This window comes from Colletotrichum siamense (assembly GCF_013390195.1).
Source record: "Colletotrichum siamense strain Cg363 chromosome Unknown KSG_Cg363_contig01, whole genome shotgun sequence".
Classification (NCBI taxonomy): Eukaryota; Fungi; Ascomycota; class Sordariomycetes; order Glomerellales; family Glomerellaceae; genus Colletotrichum; species Colletotrichum siamense.
The window spans coordinates 4892265-4913231 of NW_023501014.1; the positions used below are offsets into that span (position 1 = coordinate 4892265).

The following is a 20967-nucleotide window of genomic DNA, read 5'->3' on the forward strand; positions in this document are numbered from 1 at the left end:
CAGCTCGTTTGGTGTTTGGGGTTAGGTGGAGGGAAGCGTCGCTGATTGGGTCAAATCGGCATGATATCTTGGCTTTCTCGGCGATACTCTGGGGTGTCTCTTCCCCCGGCGTACCTCCACCTCTTCCCACAGGCCGGCCATCCCCTGCTCCAAGCCCCTGCTCGTTGATAAGACTGCTTGCTCACTGGTGCGCACTTGCACGGCAGCAGAGTTTAGTTACAGATAAGGCAGGTGTTGAAGGTTCGGGTTTTATACGAAAGTAATGTCGGAAGAACTGCTTCTGCGTGTTTGATACCTGGTCTTATCCAAATTTTGCCCTCATCTTTGCAGTCTGGGCCTTGCGTGATGTAATATTTGGGAGAAGTAGAGACGAGATGAACGCTGTCTTTCTTTCCCTCCCCCGTTTTATTACTTTTTGATAGATGGGGTTGGCGCAGCGTCCGGGTTCATGCTGAGAGTGACAAAATGCCGGCGTTGGTGTCTAGTAAGGAAAGGGCTAGATGCTCCGAAGGTCTCAAAGAGTCGCACCCGGAGGCGATAACGCTCAGCACGCGATGCCCAGTGCGCCGACGACGCCTCCCGGGTGGCCGCCACTATCTGGGATAATTGCCGCATGCTAGACGCTGGTCCTTCTTCGATTTGTTCTAGAATGATGCTCGGTGTGGCGTGCGGCAGGACTTCTGAAGGGGGGCGGGAAGGAATGGACGGTTGGTGGTGGTTGAATTGCGGATGGCCGCGTAGCGTCCCCGATGCAAACTGACATGGCGCCATGATCTGACTCGGGGCAGTTTGGCTATCAAGCGTACTCAACTACCTCTGATTGTAATTTGGAATCCATTTGACAGGCGGTGGAGAGACAGACTATCGAGAGTGCTAAAGGCAACAACAGACCGGGAGCTTGTCCTCGATCTTCCGTCAATTGCGACTGAGGGGATCGTCACATGAAATCCTCAAGTCCCCGCTGCGCCGAGAGAAACCAAGCTTTTGCAGCAATACGGGTCTGATACAACCATTGGCTCGATCCAGGGCCAAGAGCCCGGGGGATCTGTTGTCGCTCTTGGCCTCTAGTGCTTCTCCCAACGTCCATCCACCGCCCCCAACGTCGCCCGAGAGACTTGTTCCAGACTGGTTGCTTCCTGTATGGGTGATATTACTCAACACCCCCCTTGCCGAGATGCCGCGACCATGAGTGTCTGCCCAAGCGAGCAACCTTAACAGAAGGATGAAGCGTAATGTTCTGTTCGTGTTCCCATGTACACCCTCATCCGGAATAGGAATGTGATTTTACTCAGAATTCGCTCGCCAGCCCGCTGCTTTGATTACTACGCCCATGACCTCGTGGAACGATTGCCTCGCAAAGATGCGGGGAAGTCACTGTGAAGTGACATAGTGTATTAAAGTGTACTTTTTGGAAACTCTGCCAGCACGCAGGCTACCCTTGCAACCCCCCCCCCCCCCCCCCCTTTTCCCTTCTCGTTTAATCATGATGAGTTGATCTTATCAGGGATGGTTAATAGGTAGAGGAAGACCTATGTTCTTCCTCCTATATAATCTCATACAGTGAGTCATCTGCAGGCTATTGAGGTTATTGACAATATTCTTGCGAACCTGGATCGAAGCTTTCCTAGTTATCATAAACAGCATCACGATGCATAGTAGGCATCTATCAAAGTATAAACAGAATTTTCATAGTGTGGCGTAAACCTCCACAAATTGGATGTGGCTGGGCTCAAAGGGTAGAAGATGCGGGGAAGTTGTGGTCATGATATTGTTTTCCTGTCTGTCCAGGCATGTGCCTGTTCGTCAAATTTCGAACAGACCCAGGTTGGTGGGACCTTTGATCTTTGCGCGATTTCCACCGACTGAATAGACGCTCGGTTGCCGGAAGAAATACAACGAGAGCAATAGCGGACAAATCAATACCTTCAACTATCTCCTATCAGGACTAAAGATTGATCTGCTGATAGCTATTCCCTGCTATCGCAGAGCTCGGACTCGCCGACAGGTGAACCCCCGCGCGTCATCCTGACAACCGGCTGCGCGTACGCACTGCAGCCGGGCGTCAAGAAGCGCCGGAATGCTACTTATTTGCTTCGCCTCCGACTCTTCTCGCCTTGCCGAAGAAGCTTCGCATTCAGCTCTCACACCTTCAGCTCGAGACCAAGCAAACAGGCAAACGGCAGCATGAATTCGCGTTATCCTGACATCCAGCTGTTCCTTGCATACACTAGAACTCTTCTAGTGACCTTCTAGCTGCCGCAGTCTGCATATCGCCATCCCTCGTGAACACATGCCCACGATGCGAACAGATTGATATTTTACTGGGGCCCTGAGTAATCGGGCGAGGCTGCAACGCCAGCAGTGCGGTTGACGATGGCGCTGGTGAGCCGATATTTGTGGCCGAAGCTACAATGCCGAAGTCCAGTAATACGTCTTCCCTAAGCAACAGACATGGATGAAGCATCTCAGCCCAACGTAGGCAGTGGAGCGAACGTGTAACCCTCCAGCTGGGGCGTTTGCAGCGGTTGGATATGCCCTTGCTGATACCGAACAAACCAGACGGCGTCAGGGTTGATCACTTCCAACGCTTGGCGTGCCTCATGGTTCTTCTCGAGGTCGTCTGCCAAAAGCTCCAGGAACTCATCGAAAATTGCTTCTTCAATGCGAACATGAGACGCAATTGCTATCAACAGGCGGTTGACAGCATCCCAGATCTGTGCTGCCTGAGAAAATTTGCCTAGTCCGCCGGATACCCAGTTGGTGGCCACGTCAAGAGATTGTTGGCCCAGCAGATCGTTGCCAGAGCGGATGGGGATGATGATTCCCTGACTCGCAGACGCTGCCGTATTGCCTGACTTGTTGGTATCTTGATAAGACCTGCTCTGATTCTGGAAGCGGCGTGCTTCCGTCTTTTTGGCCCTGCACCATTTGCCCAGCCCGTCCCACCATTCTGTCTTGATTCTGGAGCTCAAAAAGTCTCCAGCAGTGGCGCAAAGCATAGACAGAGTGTCGCACGCTGAGATGGCTACGAAAGCTTCCTGATCGTACATTCTGCTTTTGACAACCGGCCAGACGGCATTGATGAGGGGCAAAAACGAATCCTCGTCGCCCGAGAGTGCAGGAGACACGGTCGTCAAAAGGTCCAGCAAAGATTTGCGCAGGGTAGGACTGGGAGAGGTAAGGTAATGCTGGGTCAAGGTTGTGATCTTTTCGAGAAGCGCGTAGGTCGGCGTCTTTGGTGGTTTCTCCTTGTCAATCTGGCTATCCGCCTCATTCACATCCTCGGGGCCTTTGTCTCCTTGGATCTTTTCCGGGCCCCAAGGCTGTTGCGGATGTGATGAATTGAATTCTTCCACGTCTGCATCTTCCTCTGCTCTCTTCTCTCGTTCTTGTCGCCTTCTCAGCAAGTCGATAATATCGGCGATCGTGGTGGGCTTGGCGGCGACTTTCTTGTGGCTGTCAGGGCCATTCCGTCGGCCTTCGAGTAGGAGTTTGTCTGATTTTGCGCCTTGGGTGACGACCTCTTTGAGGACTGAAAATAGGCTCTCCACGAAGATGGGATACCCGTGGTAGTTGTCCAATGCCGCAAAAATGGACGCCACCACGTCATCTAGATATGGAAGCAGTCGCGGACCAGTCAAGCTAGTCATCATCACCAAGACCTTCGTGGACGACGGTGTAATGTCCAACGTGTTGAGACGCAAAGAAACTGAATTGATCATGTAGTCGGCATTCTCGATGACGAGGTCGGACACGCTCTTGTACCCACAGGAAGCGGCCAGGATGTTCAGTGTTGTAATAGCGTGACCTCTCAGCCGGTCACTTGTCGAGCCCAAAAATGTCGTGATGGGGTATAGTACGTCAATGAGCTCTGGCCTGAAGGCCTCTCCTGATCTTGACGCAGCAAACGCAGTGACCTCGAGTGCGGTTGCCTCCAACCTCCAGTCCAATTCAGATAGCTCCGAGTGGGAGTCAAGAACCATGACAGCAAAGGTGTACAGTTCCTGGAAGACCGCATCGGCCTCGTCGCCTGCCGGATTTAGCGAAGAGAAGTCCAGCAGCTCGTCCAAGTCGCTAGAGCGCGACAGGGCCGCTTTGAGAAGCTCGAAGCTCAGCCAGATTGAAGCTGTCTGTGCATCGCCAGTGGCATCTCGAGCGAAGTCTAACATCTCCGCTGCAATTTTGGCTTGCTGTGATGCTGGTCCGACTTGAGACAACAAATCGAGCATCGATGACCGCGTGCCTACCTGGCTGTCTTGAGATAACAGAACGTTCTGATACTGCTTGGAACTCGCTTCTGCCTTGGCAATATCTTGGCTATACCACGAAGAATCCGCTGAAACCAGATCCATAACTTTGCCTTGTTTGGTATCGCTCACGAGAGAGGTTACGCTATCTCTCAGGGCCGCGGCGATGGACTCATCAAGAAGCGACGAATCCAGCTGAAGGCTGCTCACCATGGACATACCCTTGCTTAAATTTCGGATGGCAGCTTGTTTGTTCAACTCGTCAGCGGATTGCATGATCCTAGGCAAGCTTGTGATCCAATTGTAGCATGTGACCTTGACAATTTCTCCGATCTCAGGGTATAAGATTGCCAGGTCAGGTAAACTCGTTGCCAAAAGTGACTGAACTTGGTCGGCTGGAGATAGAACCATTGCTGTTTCAACGAGAATCGAAGCGCAATTTTCTAGCGAGATATGACACTCGTCAAGAAGGCCGAGTGACAATGCTAGTAGTGCCTCGTGTATATCCTCGGAGTCGTGATTGCGTAGCTTTAATACGGTTGCCATGGCCAGCTTGATTTGGGAAGCCGTTGCATTGAGCCACGATGAGCTTAATATCTGTGCTTTCTCCGCCTCGGACTGTTCCTGAGGGTTCGGTTTGGCGACTATGCTTCGAGTCTTGACATCGCCTAGGACCTGTATTAGAACCAGTTTCAAGCACTGAATTGACGCCACGATGGCACGGGTCTTTTCTCTCTGTGGCTTGGCAAGAAGTTTTGTCAACGAGGATACAACGCCGGGAAGGAACGAAGCTAGAGCAGCATGGTCCCTGATACCGGTGTAGAAGCAGCTGAGGGTTCGGAGGGCTTCGAGCTGAATCGCCGGCGTCCTTCCGTTATTAACGCAGTCGAGAAGAACAGTGATGGTATGTCCAAGAGTAGGCACCATTTTCTCTTCGGTCAGGGCCGGCGCGGCCTTGGCGGACGACCCGGTCACCGTGATTAGAGCGGTCAAAGCCCTCAACGATTCAAGCTCGGTCTCCTCGGGAAGATCGCGTGATTCTTCCCTGCCCGGAACTCCTCCAATGACGAAAGTGAGCAGGATCAGAAGTTGTTGCATGATGTCGGGCGAGATGTTTGACTTCCAGCCGTGGATGATGATGATGGTCAAACACTTGATTGAGAGTTCCACAAGGCGCTTGGGGTATTTGTCCTGATTTCTAAATATATGGGAGAGCGGGAAGAAAACGTAATCAGCGAGTTTCTCGTCCATGACTGTGGAATCTCTGTTGATTTGGTCATTGAGAATGCAGAAGAGTTCGCTGGCCAGTTCTGTGAGGCGCTGAAAGGATGATGGTCCCTCCGGAGGCCGGATGGCCAACTGGCTGATCGAAACACAGCATGGCTTGAGCTATATGTATGTATTAGCCCCTTGATCGCGGAAGTATTTGCGGGTGCGAACCTGTTGGAAGAACTCATTTCGGGCCGGGGTCGAGTTTCCGGAGGCGGTCGCCATGATGAGGATATTTCATCACAGTCAGGAAACGATGCCTCGGTTCCTGCACTCCAGGGCTTCCTAACTTATCAATCTCTGAGAGAGCTCCTCATATAATCAAGTGACCGAACGAAGGTAGTTGGGCGCGCTTGAATATGTGGATGTAGTTGGGATGCGAGCCGCATTGTGCTCTTGAAGCTTAGTGATGTTTCGCAATTCAGGTTGGAAGACGATGATAGAAGCAAACACAGGATGCGAGGCAGGCGGGCCAATCGGGAGGCTGCCATGTGGGGCATTCCCAGTAAGGTACCTAGGCATCCATCAGTGGCCACCGCGTTTTCAGCGCCCTGTAAGAACATTGGAAGCTCCACTATGGCACCTAGGTAGGGAAATCCAAGGTATTTAGGTGCCTAAGTACCTACATCAACACGACACATCTCATTGCAAGTATTGCGGTTTTGACTGGCTGTGTTGTTTTCCATAAGAGCTCCAGATTTATCTTGTCATATCCTATTCAACTTTTGCACAGGCCATGGCTCCAGGAACTTTCTCTTGCGTCGTGCACCCTTACGACTCACCAACTTCCAACGCCACCGCCTACGAGATAGGGCCGTCAGGCTCGAATGCCATACTCTTTGTTGGCGGCCTCGGAGATGGGCCCCACACCGTTTCTTATACTCAAACTATAGCCAGGAACCTTGAGGCTAAGAGTCTGGACTGGTCTGTCTTCGAGATCAGGATGAGGAGCTCGTTTACCGGGTACGGTTATTCGAGCCTGAAGAATGATGTTGAGGACATTTCGGCCCTCGTAAGATATCTCCGAGGTATCGGAAAGAAGAAGATTGTCCTCATGGGACACTCGACCGGGTGCCAGGTGCGCAGGTCATCTTGAGATTGATAACAGTCGAAACTTCAGCTCACGTCTTTAGGATTCCGTCGAATACACCAAGCACAAGGAGGATCCCGTCGACGGGTTCATCCTCCAGGGCCCGGCATCAGACAGAGAGAGTATTGTCGATTTCATCACACCGGAGCTGTACAGGAAGGGCGTGGATCTTGCAGAGAAAATGATTGCAGAGGGTAAGGCGGGCGAGGCCATGCCTACAGACCACCTGCCGTCCTTGTTTGATACGCCCATCACGGCGTACCGTTGGCATGCGCTGGCGGCCAAGGGGTAAGCCACCACCCAACTTCTGGTGACGGTCGATGCTGACTTAGCCCAGGGGCGATGATGACTACTTCTCATCTGATCTCGACGAGTCCTTTGTGTCTTCGGTCTGGCAGAGGTTCGAGCAACCGGTGATGGCTCTGCACTCGGCCGAAGATGAGTTCGTCCCGGCCAAAATCGACAAGCAAGCTCTTATCGACTCGTGGAAGAAGACGAGCCCAAAAGTTCACCATTTGAGCGGGGTGATCCCAGGAGCAAGCCATGCTGTGAAGCAGGCAGAGGCCCAGGAATGGTTGGCAGGCCGCGTGATGGAGTTCATCCAGCAAATATGAAATCAGGAACAGCTTTGTCTGGTTTAACTGGGCTGGCCAAATCGGCGACTAAGTGGCTCGCAAACTTGGCCTCGGCGGCCGCCCAAAAGAGCGAATGTATACCAATATACCTCTAGAACATGAAAGGAATTCAATGATGAATACGCGTCAACTTGATCTTCTAGGTTGAACTTTTTCACCAGTAGTAGGACCTTCTTCTACTTTGCTAGGTACCTGGGCAGTGTAATGAGCGAGGTCGGCGATAGGCAGGCGCGTTCGTGTCCCGAGACCCACTTACTCGGGCAGAGGTAGCGGCGATGCTCAATGCAGGTCGCCGACCCCAAGAACTGCCCTGGTTGATTATGCGATCGCGGGCGCCGCGAATACTTAATCCCTTGGGAGCTCATGCCCGTCAACATACACAGACTACACACGCTACCTTAAATCGATCATTGAAAAGTCAAAGCTTACCTTTTACAAACTACAACTGACCATCACCGTCGATTATTCGCACCACAACATTTCTACCTCCAGCTTCCCCCCGTCCTTCAACATGTGTTTCGGAGTCACTTGCTCGACTTGCTGTGAGTTCGACCCAAGAACTCCAACCCCATTCAGCAACTCATAGGCTAACAGCCAGCTAGCAAAGGCAACCTGGCGTGGTTGCGGCCAGCACATCCCCTCGGCTCTGAGCGGCGTCCCTGAGGACCAGTGGTGCACATGCACGCCCAAGGTCACGGTCAACGGCAAGGAGTACCCGCCGGCAGGCTCAGTATCGATTCCTGGTATGTCTTGGCTGAGCAGCTTGTTTGGCGGAGGCAGTTCAAATGACAAGGCAAAGCAGGAATCTAAGAGGCGGGGAGAGCTATGATGACGGGCTGTATAGGGCTCCAAGGCGAGATGAACGGTGTACAACGGTGGGCGGCTGAGGCGAGTTGAGGCGTTGCATGGTAGATGGTGAATGGGTGAGGGCAGGCGTAGATTTTGGGGTTGAGTCTGTACAACTTTATGAGGCTACAGAATGCATCCTCTTTAGGCCAAGAAGTGAGGGTGTTCAAGTGAATGTGTGGTCCGTTGCCAGAATCAAAGTGGCAGGGTGGGGGATGGATTGGTTGTCATTGCGATCAATGTCGGGTGCCCCTCACGTCTCCATTTTGGGGCTCTAGTGGGTACCGGTTACCTAAAACGCCATGCCTGCGCTTGGTCATTTACGAATAGAAACGCGCTGATTGAACAGCACCTATCGTCGCCGGCCCGGAGCTGATAAGAGGTCCCGGCGTCACTCGAGCTCCGGTCTATGAATCACGGCGCCTTTGTTTCCTGTTGGAAACCCACTTCCCTCTTTCTCTCCGCACCCTGGCCGTTCCTTCGGATCCCTTGGAGGCAAGACTTCATCATGCTGCTTCTGTCACCCGTCGTCCTCGGAGCGGCCTCCGTTGTCCTCACCCTTGTCTACCTCGCCCGCTGTGTTTCTTCCCCGTTGTGGAGACTGCCCGGCCCGAGGGCATCCGCCTTCACCTCCTTACTTCTGAAATGGCACGAGTGGCACGCCCAAAGGACCAAGTATATACACCGTCTCCACGAGGAATACGGCCCCGTCGTCCGTATAGCGCCGAACGAGGTGGCTTTTACTTCCTACGATGCTGTCAAGGAGATATACTGTTCTGGGGGCAGCGGGTATGACAAGACGGAGTTCTATAACCTATTCAGAGTGTATGGTCGGAGGTAGGAGCAAAGCAGTATTTTTTCCCAGGCGGTCTCCCTGTCTCACACACGTCTAGGACCATGTTCACCACCCTGAACAAGGAAGATGTATGGCCCCAGAATCCCCGCGTCGAAGGATTAGAGACTAATCGAGTGTGTGACACAGCACGCCAAGCGTAAGAGAATCATCGCAGACCGCTACGCCAACAGCAATGTGCTGCGCCCGGCACCCTTAAGTGGCATCCAGGAAAGGTCTCTCAACTTCATCAAGCGATGCGAGGCCTCTGTGGGCAATAGCCATGACATTTTTGTAAGTTATCGAGCAACGGCGGCCGTCGCCGCGCGCAGCAGTGTGCTCACACCGGTGTAGATGAGCCTGCACTCATACGCCTGCGATTGCGTCACACATCACCTATTCCATCCGTACGGCACGAACTGCCTCCAAGACACCGCGGACGAGGAGATGATGCACCAGGTCGCCGCCGACGACAGCCTGCAGAACCGTCTCATTCAGCACTACAGCCCTGCCCTGCACAAGGCTTTATCTGGGGTGCTGTACGCCTTTGCCAAGCCTCGTGAGACGCCTCTCGCGGACAACTTTGTGATGGAGTCGAGCAGACAGCCCGACCCGGCGCCGTTCACCCTGCTGAGCCGTCTGCACGAGAAGTCGAGCGACTTGGACCAGACCGACAAGGCGGGAGAGAATCTGGATCACATGGCGGCCGGTATCGATACCACGGGCGACGGGTTGTGTTTTCTCATGTGGGAGCTCTCGCAGCCCAGGTCCATGCAATTCCAGGAGAGACTGCAGCGGGAACTGCGGGAGAACCCCGGGGTCTCGTTTGATAAGCTGCCATTCCTGGATGCTGTGGTGCAGGAGGGGCTCAGAGTCTTCCCCGCCATCCCCATGTCCCTTCCCCGGTATGTGCCCCAGGGTGGTCGCACAATTGACGGGCACTTCATCCCGGAGAAGACCATCGTGAGCTGCCAGGCGTACTCGGTTCATCGGATCAACAGCGACGTCTTTCCCCGGCCAGAGTTGTTTGATCCTGGCCGATGGATGGAGCCGACGGGGGACGCGAAGAGGAAACGATTGATGTTTGCATTTGCCAACGGTGGCCGGGGTTGCGTAGGAAAGCAGTGAGTTTTTCCCTCGTGTGCAGCGTATACTTCATTCACCCTTCCCCTCGACTGAGAGACTGATTCTTGACCGTGTAGCCTGGCACTGGCCGAGATGAAAATTCTCCTGTCGGACATTTACTCTCGTTACACGACACTTCCTGAGACATCCATGACGGCCGAATCGATGGCCATGTCTGACCAGCTCATCTCGTCGCGACCCCTGGGCCAGAGGTGTTTGCTGCAGTTTGTTCCTATTGCCGAGAAACGAGAGTGATCGGCGCATGGTTTAGATGGAACTTGTCCTGGCAAGGTTTGAAAGAGATAGCAAGGCCGGGGCGAGGTTCAGGAGATCATGGCTGGGCATTTTGTTCCTGTTGGCGCTGGAGGGCTTTGACGGACACCAAACATGTCGCGTGGAGGCTGAGGGATGTAGAAAGGGCAGAAGATGAGCAAGACGACCTGGCCCGCCCCGATCCGGCTACATACTGGTGCCACCTCTCAGCAATGCTTCGGCTTAGAGAATCTGGCCTCATTTATCAACTGGTTACGTGGACGACTGCAAACTTCAGATGGGTATAGATACGTCGGTCCAGATGACTTGCAGGACAGAACTTCATCAGTTCGCAAGTGAGTCTCACTGGCTCGGATTTACTCCGTACTCGCCGGTGTATTCGTGTGCGAGCCTGGGAATCGAGGCGGGGGGGAACCCAGCGGCTGCAGAAAACACAACACTAGCGCGGTCCACTAATAGCGGAGGTGACAGATGGGTTGCACTGGAATTGAAAGATTTATTTTTGTTTCTGCGCCGCAACCCAGATGAGAAAGCAACGAAGAGGTCCTTCCATTTGCATCCGGAGCAGCGTCAGCATCCGTTTCCCTTGCCGGCCTTGCCCCCCCTGCCGTCCACACTGTGACACTCTGCGTGCGATTTGCGCTTGCTGAGGCGTGGACGGCCATTGATTGGCCTGTGCCTGCGGCGGGGCTGTCGCAGTTTCCGGTGAGATGGCCCGCGGGAAGTCAAGCTGCTGGTGGGCAGTTGTCAGTGTTTCAACGTCCCGTCCATCGATGGGAAACCAGAAACCCCTTCATGTCCAATCGCATATTCGCGCACAGGGCATGTCCCAGGCGAGGGAAGAACGTGCAGGGCAGGGAGCAATACGTAGCCCGTAATTGTGAGATTCTTTCGTATGCTTGCGTGCTTGAGCCCAACTCAAGGTTCGTGTGATTCTTTTAATCATCGTCATTTGTGATGTAGTCCGCCTCTTGAAATCCCGTTGTCGTGTGTAACTGTGGGGCAAGTGCATCCTGGTGTCGCATAGTAAAGGCTGCCCGCAATTACAACTTGGCTTTCTCGATCCTCTCCTGTTCAGCCCATGCTTTGTTGATGCGGACATTTTGATAAAATCGCCATGCCCCAATGGCTGCTGCCGCGGGAGGGCATGCCAGAAGCAACCAATTCCACCAAATGGGACTCGATGCCTGTACCTGACGAATGGCCTCGGCGATATCCCTCTTGAGATCATCCTTGGTTCCGTCGTTCCAGAGCACAACTCCCTTGCCTGGACCTCGCGCCTCGCATCTCTTCGCCTTGAGCCTTACGTCGGTCTGACTTAGCACACGATTCTGAGCGTCCTCGGCAGACAGATGGGGATCACGAGCTCTGAGTCGCTGCATCTGCACCTCGGGGTCCTTGACGGCAACGACGAAGACGGTTCCGCAGATGCGGTCAAGCCCGCTCTCAAAAAGAAGGGGCACGTCCAATAGGACGGCCCAGTGACCGCGGATGTAGGCCCGGAAGATGGCTTTATACATGGCCCCGCGGACGGCCGGGTGAACGATGCCGTTGAGGACAGCGCGGTCACTTTTTCGCTCCTCCGTGTTGCCAAAGACGCGGCGGCCAAGGGCAGGCCGGTCGAGAGGACGTCCTTTGCCAGTGGGTCCATTTTCGGGCATCGTGTCGGAGACCGGGATGAGGAGATCCGGAGTCGTCGGGAGAAAGTAATTCACAATGGCGGCGTATCCTTTTGTCCCCGGCTCGACAACCTCCCTGGCGAGGATGTCGGCGTCGATAAGTGGAATGGAGTAAGGAGCATTAGAGAGGACGGAGGAGACAGTGGATTTCCCCGTTGCGATTGATCCCGTCAGGCCGATAAAAAGCATCTTGAGTGTGTGCGTGTTCCTGATTGACAGTCTCTTCACTTCTCTGTGGTTGTTTTGATTGCTCTCCCGCAGTTGATGTAGGTGATGAGTGAAAGCTCAGCACTGCGACGTTGATGTTGATGATGGCGACAGTGTGGAGTGGACTGACTGTGGCCGAGGTACAACGCGGCGCGTTCGCTTAGTGTGCGGTGGGCGGTGGTGCTGCATGCACCCTGGTTTCTGGGCACTGGTTTGAGGTGGGACACTCGATGATACCCACTGGGGGAGTCTGGGACACTGATGTTGTATCTGTACTGGTACGCAGAATGCTGAGTACACTATGGCGGCGGCGGACGTGGGGCAAACAGCGACTACGACGACGACGCTCCAAGGACATATTCTGTTGGACATTACGCCACCATTGGCTTTGTTGGACTTGGGCTGTAAGACGGGAGAAAGGAAGGGAGCGTGAGGGCCATTGAGGGAGGGAGGCTTAATTGCGAGAGGCTCGCCGAGACGGGCGAACCATGCTGTCAGGCTTCAGACTTGCCGTCTACGCCGTCCAGTGCCGCCTGTACTTTCTGAGGCCAAAGAAGGTGCGGCTGGTAGATACATTGGCGCCCTGTGCCTCCAAGAGACAGGGTACATGAGGGGCAGAGCTAAATGCCCCATCACAAGGCGTACCAGTGAATCAAGTCGGGTGCTCGTTCTGCGTGGTAAGGCGGCGGGCCACAGGCTAGGTAGGTACCTGGAGGTAAGGCGGCGGCAAGGTTAGGCCCCATTATTAAGGGATTTTATTGTCCATGTGTCTCCGAACTTCCTGACACTGACTCTTCCTCTCCCTCACTGCTCCTCCCGCACACACTCCACTCCGGTCTTTTTTCAAAACTCTGCACTCACTGCCCACCTCAGTCAACTCCGTGTCTCCTCTTTCCCGCACACAAAAAACACGCAAAATCCTGACCTCCACTCGGAGATACCTCTCTTCATCTCGCGAAAAAGACATATCTTCTGCAACAGCAGTCCCACCGTCTGCTTCTGCTCCTGCTTCGGCAATCCCATCCTACTCTAGCGCCGCTCGCGGTTTCGCACACAAAAACTTTTGCACAAGAAGAAATCGCCACCACCACCACCCAACAACAACACATCACCAGCATTCACCAGCAGCATCCTCTCTCCTCGTATCGTTCGACCGCCGAGTCCCCGATCCTCGCGAGAGTTGAACATAACCCAACACCCTCACGCGGTACAAACCACATAGCAGTTTATGTATCAGCACGACAAGACCACCGTCTTCAGACACTTCGTCCCCAAGCTGCAATCATTTCGCATAGCGCGGAAACCTTGTAGCCCCAACATCAGTTCAGTCGGCTGAAGTCCACTTCCCAGAGGATTCTATGAATTATCGACAGCAAAGACGATCCAGTCTCGCTTTACCCTATGTCCATCGATCCACCCGCTGAGCATTGAGTCCGCCTTCTTGCTCCCTTCCAGCTTCCCAACAACTACCGATTCGACCGATACTACTCCGAATCACGGCTTCTTCATGCCCCTCGTCCGCTCGACAGCCCAGCATCACTACCAGCTTCGCTTCCTGACCCTTACCACGCTATCCTAATCTCCAAGAAAATAAAAACTACAACCTTCTACTACCAAAGACCTTCAGTCGTCTCAATAACAATACCGCAATCATGGCTTCTCTCGTCAACGTTCGTCGCGATGTCAAGGACGCCTTCTATCGCTACAAGATGGAAAAGCTCGTCACCAAGATCGAGGGCAAGGGCAACGGTATCAAGACCGTCATTGTCAACCTGAGCAGCGTTGCTCAGTCTCTTGCCCGTCCTGGCGCCTACGTGATCAAGTACTTCGGCTTCGAGCTGGGTGCCCAGACAAACGTCGACCCCGCTGACGACCGCTGGATCATCAACGGTTCTCACAACGCCGCTAAGCTGCAAGACCACCTTGACGGCTTCATCAACAAGTTCGTTCTCTGCAAGAAGTGCAAGAACCCCGAGACCGACGTCAACATCAAGGACGGACGTATTCTGCTCGACTGCAAGGCGTGTGGTCAGCGTTCGGAGGTTGACCTGCGCCTGAAGCTCAGCAGTTACATCCTGAAGAACCAGCCGAAGAAGGGTAAGAAGGACAAGGCCGAGCGCAAAGCAGCTCGCCGCGCCAAGGCCAATGGTGCCAAGGAGAACGGCCAAAATGGCCACGGAAGCGGAAGCGGCGGCGAGGGCTCCGATCACGGATCCAACGACGCCGACGACCAGGACGCTGGCAGTGATGACGAGCTGGAGAAGATGAAGAAGGAAGCCCCTGAGCTCGATGACAACGAGACGGCTGAGCACGAGTGGGCCGTGGACATGAGCGAGGAGGCTGTGAAGGCCCGTCAGGCCCAGCTGCCCGGTGAGTTCAAGCAGAAGCTCAACATCGGCGATGATGAGGATGAGGATGGCGAGGGCGGTGGCAACACTGTCTATGACGAGTTCGGCACTTGGATCCAGGACCAGGCCACCGCTAAGGGCGGTGTTGACAACGTCGACTCCATTGACATCTTCGTCAAGGCCAAGGAGCTTGGCATCGAGACCAAGCACCGCTCCGTCCTCGTCCTGGTTCAGACCATCTTTGACGAGAACATTCTCGCCCAGATTCCCAAGCGTTCCGGCATGATGAAGCAGGTATGTGGACATGATCTTCGAGGCTTGGTATTTGCAGATACGCTAACACGCACTGTAGTTTGTCACTTCTGACCGCCACGAGAAGGCTCTGCTTGGTGGCACCGAGCGCCTTATTGGCAGCCTCGGCAAGGAGCACCCCGAGCTGTACACTCAGATTGTCAAGATCCTGCAGCTGTACTACAACTTCGACCTGCTCAGCGAGGAGGTCGCCATCAAGTGGGGCAGCAAGGCCAGTAAGAAGTACGTCGATGTCGCCACCTCCAAGAAGGTCCGCAAGGCCGCCGAGCCCTTCATCAAGTGGCTCGAGGAGGCCGAGGAGGAGGAGTCCAGCGACGAGGAGTAAACGGGAGGTTATGTGTCGGATATCACTCGTTTTCTTACAGTACAGTCAAGACTGGCGTCAGCAGGTGGCCCTGTCCACTGTTTTTGCTCGTCAGCTTCGCTCATTGGCTTTTCTGCCTCGTACACTCGGTCTTCACTTTCCAGATGCCAGGCATTTGGCGATTTCGTCGGTTTGCTAGCATTCACTGTTCCTAGGTAGCGCATCCTGTAGGCCTCAATTCGGGAAAAAGTCCACTCTTGACCAGCGAATGTCTTTGATCAAACCGTATCTGTCTATGTGCTGTTCCTGTTCATTCGCTTTTGCCGTGGTAACCCTCGTCCCTCATCAGGACACCAGCGTAGCTAATTAGGTATTCCGTGCGCTCCCTATGCCGCAAATCTCATGAAACTAACTCCGCACTTCGCCTCACGCAACTTGCTGCCCAACGGCCTACCACAAGCCAACGCAGTCTCAAATCCATGAACGATAATTATGTTCCTCGATCCCAAGCAAATTCGCAAACGCAGCCTTCGCCCAGGCGCCGTTGCTTCCACTAATCGCATCAAACTTGGATATCCGGTCCTGTCGCAGACTTCAAGTTTCGTCCACTTGTTTCTCTACCAAGTTTCCGCAAGTCCGTTGGTAGATTGCGCCATGCTTGTATCACCCCAAGGCGGTGTAGGGTCCCAGGCGCCCGGCATGCTCTTGCTGCTGCCGGAGCCCTTGCTCATCTCGGTGCCGGTCGGATTCCAGCCGTCTCCAGCGGGAGCAGGCCCCCATCCGCCGCCCTCACCCGCCGTCGTGGCATTCTTATCACTCTTCTCGCTCTTCTTTGACGTTTGGGAAGCGTTGGGGCTAACCGTCATCGGTCCAGTATTGTTGTCGACGGTCCAAGCTGGGTTGTTGTCGCCGCTCCCAGCATTCCAGGCATCGTCGTTGTTTGAGCCCTTCTTGGAGCTCTTCTTTGAACCATTGCTCTTGTTGGAGGCGTTACCGACGGGGCTGTTCGTCGAAGGACCAGCGTTGTTGTCCCAACCTGAGTTCGACGGCGGCGCTTGGCTCTTTCGTGACTGATGCGAGTTGTTGGAACCACTCGAGACAACCCGTCCAGAAAATCCAACATTATTGCTCTGATTATCCCAATTGGGAGGTGGCTGCTGGTTGCCACTGGCGCTTCGGTTGCTTCCTCCCCGGTTTTTGCTTTTGTTCGACTTCTTCGAGCTGTTGGAATGATTAGAGGCTGTTGCCCAATTGTTGTAATTGCCTCCTGTAGCCCAGGTGTCGCCTGTGTTACCGTTAGAGGCTCCCCAGCCGTCTGTGTTCATTGTCTGGTTATTGTTTCCGTTATTGTTGCCCGAGTCTCCCCAAGTATTGTTGTTTGTCGTCGCTCCCCAGACATTGTCGCCGCCAGACGCTCCCTGAGCAGCATTGCCCTGGGTATTGCCTGACGAGCCCCAAGGATCATTGCCGGTATCGTTTCCTGACGTGTTCCAACCGTCATTGTTTTGGCCATTGCCTGAATCGTTCCAGGTGTTATTTTTCTGGTCGTTGCCAGAATTGTTCCAGCCGCTGTTGCTTCCGCCACTCTTGTTGCTTCCTGATCCGCTCCTATTACTTCCTGGACCACCTGTCGTTCCCCAAGCGTCATTATTGCCATCACCAGTTTGACCCCAGGCAGAGTTACTTCCTGTGGTCTGGGGCCACCCAGAGTTGCTGCCCGCTTGACTCTTCGCGGGTGTGCCCCATCCGAGGTCTGGGTGCTGACCACTGGGTATAGTCTGCCAATCGGTGGTCTTCTTGGACCCCCAAGACTTCTTGCTCCCGTTGTTGGATCCCTGCTTGCTCCCAGCTTGTGAGCCGTCTTTATTGGGACTAGACTTCTTGCTGACGGTGTTCGCAAATTCGGCCCAAGGCGTGTTCGGATTGACAGTCAGACTGATGTTGATGGGAGAGGCTGGTGCAACATTGTTGTTCAACGGCTGGACCTTGGCGCTCTTTGCAGGAGAGGGAGCTTTGGCGCCCGCTGGACCAACATTCGTTTCCCATCCCTTCTCTTTGCTGTCTCCTGCCTGGTTGGCCCCTGACATCTTCGGTGACCCTTTGACTGAAGAAATCTTGACTGGTGACACTGGAGCCCAGTAAGGCGGTATTTGCGACATTTGCATCGGATCAACCGGGGCCATCATCGGAGGTCCTCCTGGCATGTAGGTGACTGGAATAGCACCCCATGGCGACTGGCTCTTGGAGTGGTTGTCGCCAGGATTCATAGTGTTAGAAAACCCGTTAATGTAAGGGTTCTGCAATGGATGAGGCATGCCTAAAGGCAGAGTTGCCTTGGAAGGATCGCGCGCGGGATACAGTAGTCCATGAGGATTGCCGTATGCTGGTCCGTGATAGACTCGAACGACGCCGTGCTGCGAATCATGGAAAGCATTTGGTCGGGGGTCCTTAACCCCTTCAATGGCATGCTCAACCTGTAGAACCTCAGCTCGGATGGGCATGATGAGATTTGGGCGGCGGAGATTGGGAGATAAGGCGGCCTCGGGTGTCAATTTCTCGGGCTCGCGAGCTTTTTTGGCCTTTTCTTTTTTCGTGTCGTCGTTCTTCTTGGCTCGCTTCTTCTTTGTCGGGCCAACGTTGTTAGGCTCGACGTCTGCTGCGGCCGTTTCCTTGGATTTATTCGCGCTCTTCTTGCTCTCCTTCTTGTCCTTTGTCTTCTTAGGAGGCGGCGATGCCTCATCCTCGGTCTCTGTATCGGTCTCTGTCGTCTCAGCATCGCTGTCGTCGCTCTCCGATGATGATTCGATTACCTTGTTGCTCTTCTTGTCGACCTTCGACTTCTTCTTTTCGTTTGGCTTGGACTCCTCTTCAGAGGTTTCAGCCTCAGCAGCCTTCTCCTTGTCACCTTTTCCTGCCTTTCTTAGTCTCCTGCGCCCTATCTTACAGTCCCGGCACTTGCAGTCCGGATCGGGTTCTGAATCACCTGAAGATTCGGCGTCTGAATCGGCCGTTTTCAATGCGGGCTTGGGTGCTCCCTGAAAGCGCACCTTCTTTGTATTGGATGATCGGGCAGCAGAAGTCTTGCTCCCGGTGCGTGGATATGTGATCTTGACGGTGTCCTCTTCAGACTCCTCGTCAGTCGAGATCTCGACGCTGATGCGCTGTCGGCCAGTCGATGTCTTGCGCCTGCGCCGCTGAACTGAGTCGCAATACTCCTCTACGCTGACTCCAAGAGCCCATTCACAGAGCGTGGAACTTCTGCCCTTAACCGTCATGGCAGCAGCGACCTAGACCAAGTTAGCCGTGCATGAAAGTTTGGAGACTCAGGCGTGTTTGCAGATTACAGGAGGGTCTGCAGAGGAAGAATTCGCTCAAAGTCAGTGAGTAGGAAGTTGTGGCAGTAGAGGAGCTTTTTCTCACTGATGTGGACTTGGAAAAGCGCGGCAGAGCAGCAGTTGCGTGAGGCAAGGGGAAGTTGGTCTTTATCGCCTCAAATTTTGGGAAGGAACAACCTCGGCCACCTCCCACCTGCCAGACGAGCTTTTTGGATCACTGTAATTCATGACTGATACAGAAATTGAATAACTGGAAAGAGCGTATTCCAAGCAGATAGAAAGATTGTTTTCCAAGACGATAGAATCATCATGGCACCTTTGCCATTCTCACCAGGCGGGCTAGGGTCGGTGGCAAGTTTTATTACGTCCCTTACAGAAAGTACGTCACTAACACAAATGAGTCGCATGTGAAGAAATTATCTTGAATCTTGGAGAGCATCGCGAAAAGTTTGTGCATTTTCTTTTTCAACTACGGAAATTCCAGGTTTGGAAGAACTGGGCCGGCATCTGACAATCACGGACCGTCGACGTGGAGACTGCCTCCGCTCTTGTATCAAGAAAGCTACCCATCTCTCTTGTGGCACGCACAATTGACGTGATTTCGTCCAAATATGCCTCGAAACCATGAACATAAGAAAAGTCCAGCCATCCAATTTACCCTCGTCCTGCCTCCCAGTTCATCCCAGTATCTGCCGTGGAGCTGGCTCTGGACATTTCAGTCCAATTATGAGAACGCGAGGCAGTTCTGGATTGACCTCACGTCAGTATGGCTATCATCACTTCTCTGGCACGAATCCAGCATACCTCGAAGACTGGAAGTCTAGTTGGGAAGTCGTCCGGGGGCGTCCGAATGAACTACCAAGATCAGCAAGATGGCTCGGCAAAGAAGTTTGATGAGGAAACTAACAAGCAAAGTCTACGATTGTCATCGCTTACAGTCCAGGTCTCGGGGACCTGTAATGTAGGGTATCGCTGCGCGGAGTGAGCTGACTGTCCTAGAATTGACAAAAAGGATGGACTTACAGCAAATAGTCTGCCTAGTTGGGCAGACGAACGGCGTAGAAAAAGCCCTCGTTAGTGACATACCAGCGACAATCGCCGAGGTTGTCAATAGTAAAACGGTTGCGCTGGGTCCAATTACCGTCAACCTCGCGAACAGGATAATAACGAGACGGGTCGTCATCAGCAGGCTTGAAGTCCTGAGGCTCAAACAAGCCATTGGCGTAGGCGAACTGCGCCTGTTCCATGGCTATCTCGCCAGCCGTCTTTCCAAAGCCAGTGACATCAGGAGGAAAACCACGATTACCTGCAAAGACGGGACCGCCGCCACCGCCCATGTTGGGGGGCATGTTCATGCCCATAGGGGGAGGACCCTGGAACATGGGGGCGCCGTTCATGACTTGGGGAGGGCCCTGGAGCATGATGGGCGGGTTCTGCATGGCCATTCCAGGCTGCATGATAGGCTGCTGGGCGATCATGACGGGAGGGTTGGGAGGAGGAGCTTGGCCGATGTAGGTGATGTTGTTGGGGGGCGGCTGCTGTGATCCCAAGTCAGTATAGTTTCGTTTGAGAGTTGGCGAGGCAAAATGAAGAAGAAGGTTGCGAGCAAACAAAAAACATGCCGAAAACCACTTGGCTTTCTGCACCAATGGAGATTAGAATTTTGAGATGTGTGAATGTATGGTGACTTGCATAATAATAAAGGACGAGGGGCGCATTCAGCAAGACGGGAGCAGGCTGCTGCGCAACGAGGGTAGTAGTGGCAAGTGGGAGAATCTGAACTTGAGGAGGACCGACATGATAAGCATAGCCAGGGTGAGGAGGCGCGCCGTTGTCAAAGCGAGGCACGTAGACGTGCTGCATGACGCCGTGAGAAGTGTCAGGGACGGGCGGCTGGAAGTGAAGACCTCCGGCAGGCGGAGCGACGTTCTGATAGTCGGCCATGTTGACGTAGGCAGGAGCTTGAAGACCAAACGGATTGAATTTTCCAAAAGGTGCGAAAGCGTTCGCCTCAGCAGTGAAGGCGGGATGGGTCGAAGTTTGGGGGATGAAAGGGCCGTAGGTTGGCTGAGGAGGGACCTGGCCGAAAGGTGTTGAGGGTGGAAAGTTGTAACCAAGATTGACCGAGGCAGAAGGGTTGGTGGATGTGTGAAGGAAGACGCCGGGTACATGCTCCTCGTCTTCGTGGTTGTCGGGGGCAGGAGCGGTCGAGGCGGTCGAGGTCGAGGTGGTCGAAGTATCGGGTCCTTGGGTGATGGGGAAAGAGCTACCAGAGCTGTGGCTGCTGACCTCCTTGAAATGAACCTGGCGAGGTCCACCAGTGTTGTTGGCACTCGTCTTGACCTTGGGAGACTTCATTTTTTCGGCAGGGCTTTTCTGGCCTGGGTAGTGATATTCAGAGTCGACGTTGATCTTGGCCAGCCTCCTGGGAAATGTTTGATTTGATCAGGGGTTGAAGGGTCGAG

General features: G+C 53.9%; 6 protein-coding genes across 6 annotated transcripts; 3 read left to right on the forward strand and 3 right to left on the reverse strand.

Annotated features, from left to right (window-relative positions):
- Positions 1-2465: 2465 nt before the first annotated feature.
- On the reverse strand, positions 2466-5741 carry tti1 (TEL2-interacting protein 1; the record flags this gene model as incomplete). The annotated part of the gene is made up of 2 exons (XM_036633065.1): positions 2466-5636; positions 5688-5741. The coding sequence occupies 2 exons, from the start codon at positions 5739-5741 to the stop codon at positions 2466-2468; spliced, it is 3225 nt and encodes a 1074-aa protein (XP_036501606.1).
- A 511-nt stretch (positions 5742-6252) lies between these two features.
- CGCS363_v001217 (UPF0613 protein) lies at positions 6253-7220 on the forward strand (the record flags this gene model as incomplete). Its single annotated transcript, XM_036633066.1, has 3 exons — positions 6253-6594; positions 6650-6894; positions 6944-7220. 3 exons carry the CDS (start codon positions 6253-6255, stop codon positions 7218-7220), a joined length of 864 nt encoding a protein of 287 aa, XP_036501607.1.
- Positions 7221-8595: 1375 nt separating this feature from the next.
- stcB-3 (putative sterigmatocystin biosynthesis P450 monooxygenase STCB) lies at positions 8596-10299 on the forward strand (the record flags this gene model as incomplete). The annotated part of the gene is made up of 5 exons (XM_036633067.1): positions 8596-8924; positions 8981-9011; positions 9070-9213; positions 9274-10043; positions 10122-10299. The coding sequence occupies 5 exons, from the start codon at positions 8596-8598 to the stop codon at positions 10297-10299; spliced, it is 1452 nt and encodes a 483-aa protein (XP_036501608.1).
- Positions 10300-11360: 1061 nt separating this feature from the next.
- On the reverse strand, positions 11361-12185 carry CAB5 (Dephospho-CoA kinase CAB5; the record flags this gene model as incomplete). Its single annotated transcript, XM_036633068.1, has 1 exon — positions 11361-12185. One exon carries the CDS (start codon positions 12183-12185, stop codon positions 11361-11363), a length of 825 nt encoding a protein of 274 aa, XP_036501609.1.
- A 1670-nt stretch (positions 12186-13855) lies between these two features.
- tif5 (putative eukaryotic translation initiation factor 5) lies at positions 13856-15188 on the forward strand (the record flags this gene model as incomplete). The annotated part of the gene is made up of 2 exons (XM_036633069.1): positions 13856-14845; positions 14904-15188. The coding sequence occupies 2 exons, from the start codon at positions 13856-13858 to the stop codon at positions 15186-15188; spliced, it is 1275 nt and encodes a 424-aa protein (XP_036502654.1).
- Positions 15189-15784: 596 nt separating this feature from the next.
- Positions 15785-20860, reverse strand: CGCS363_v001221 (uncharacterized protein; the record flags this gene model as incomplete). The annotated part of the gene is made up of 5 exons (XM_036633070.1): positions 15785-18454; positions 19307-19357; positions 19439-19474; positions 19558-20040; positions 20300-20860. The coding sequence occupies 5 exons, from the start codon at positions 20858-20860 to the stop codon at positions 15785-15787; spliced, it is 3801 nt and encodes a 1266-aa protein (XP_036501121.1).
- Between the last annotated feature and the right edge of the window lie 107 nt (positions 20861-20967).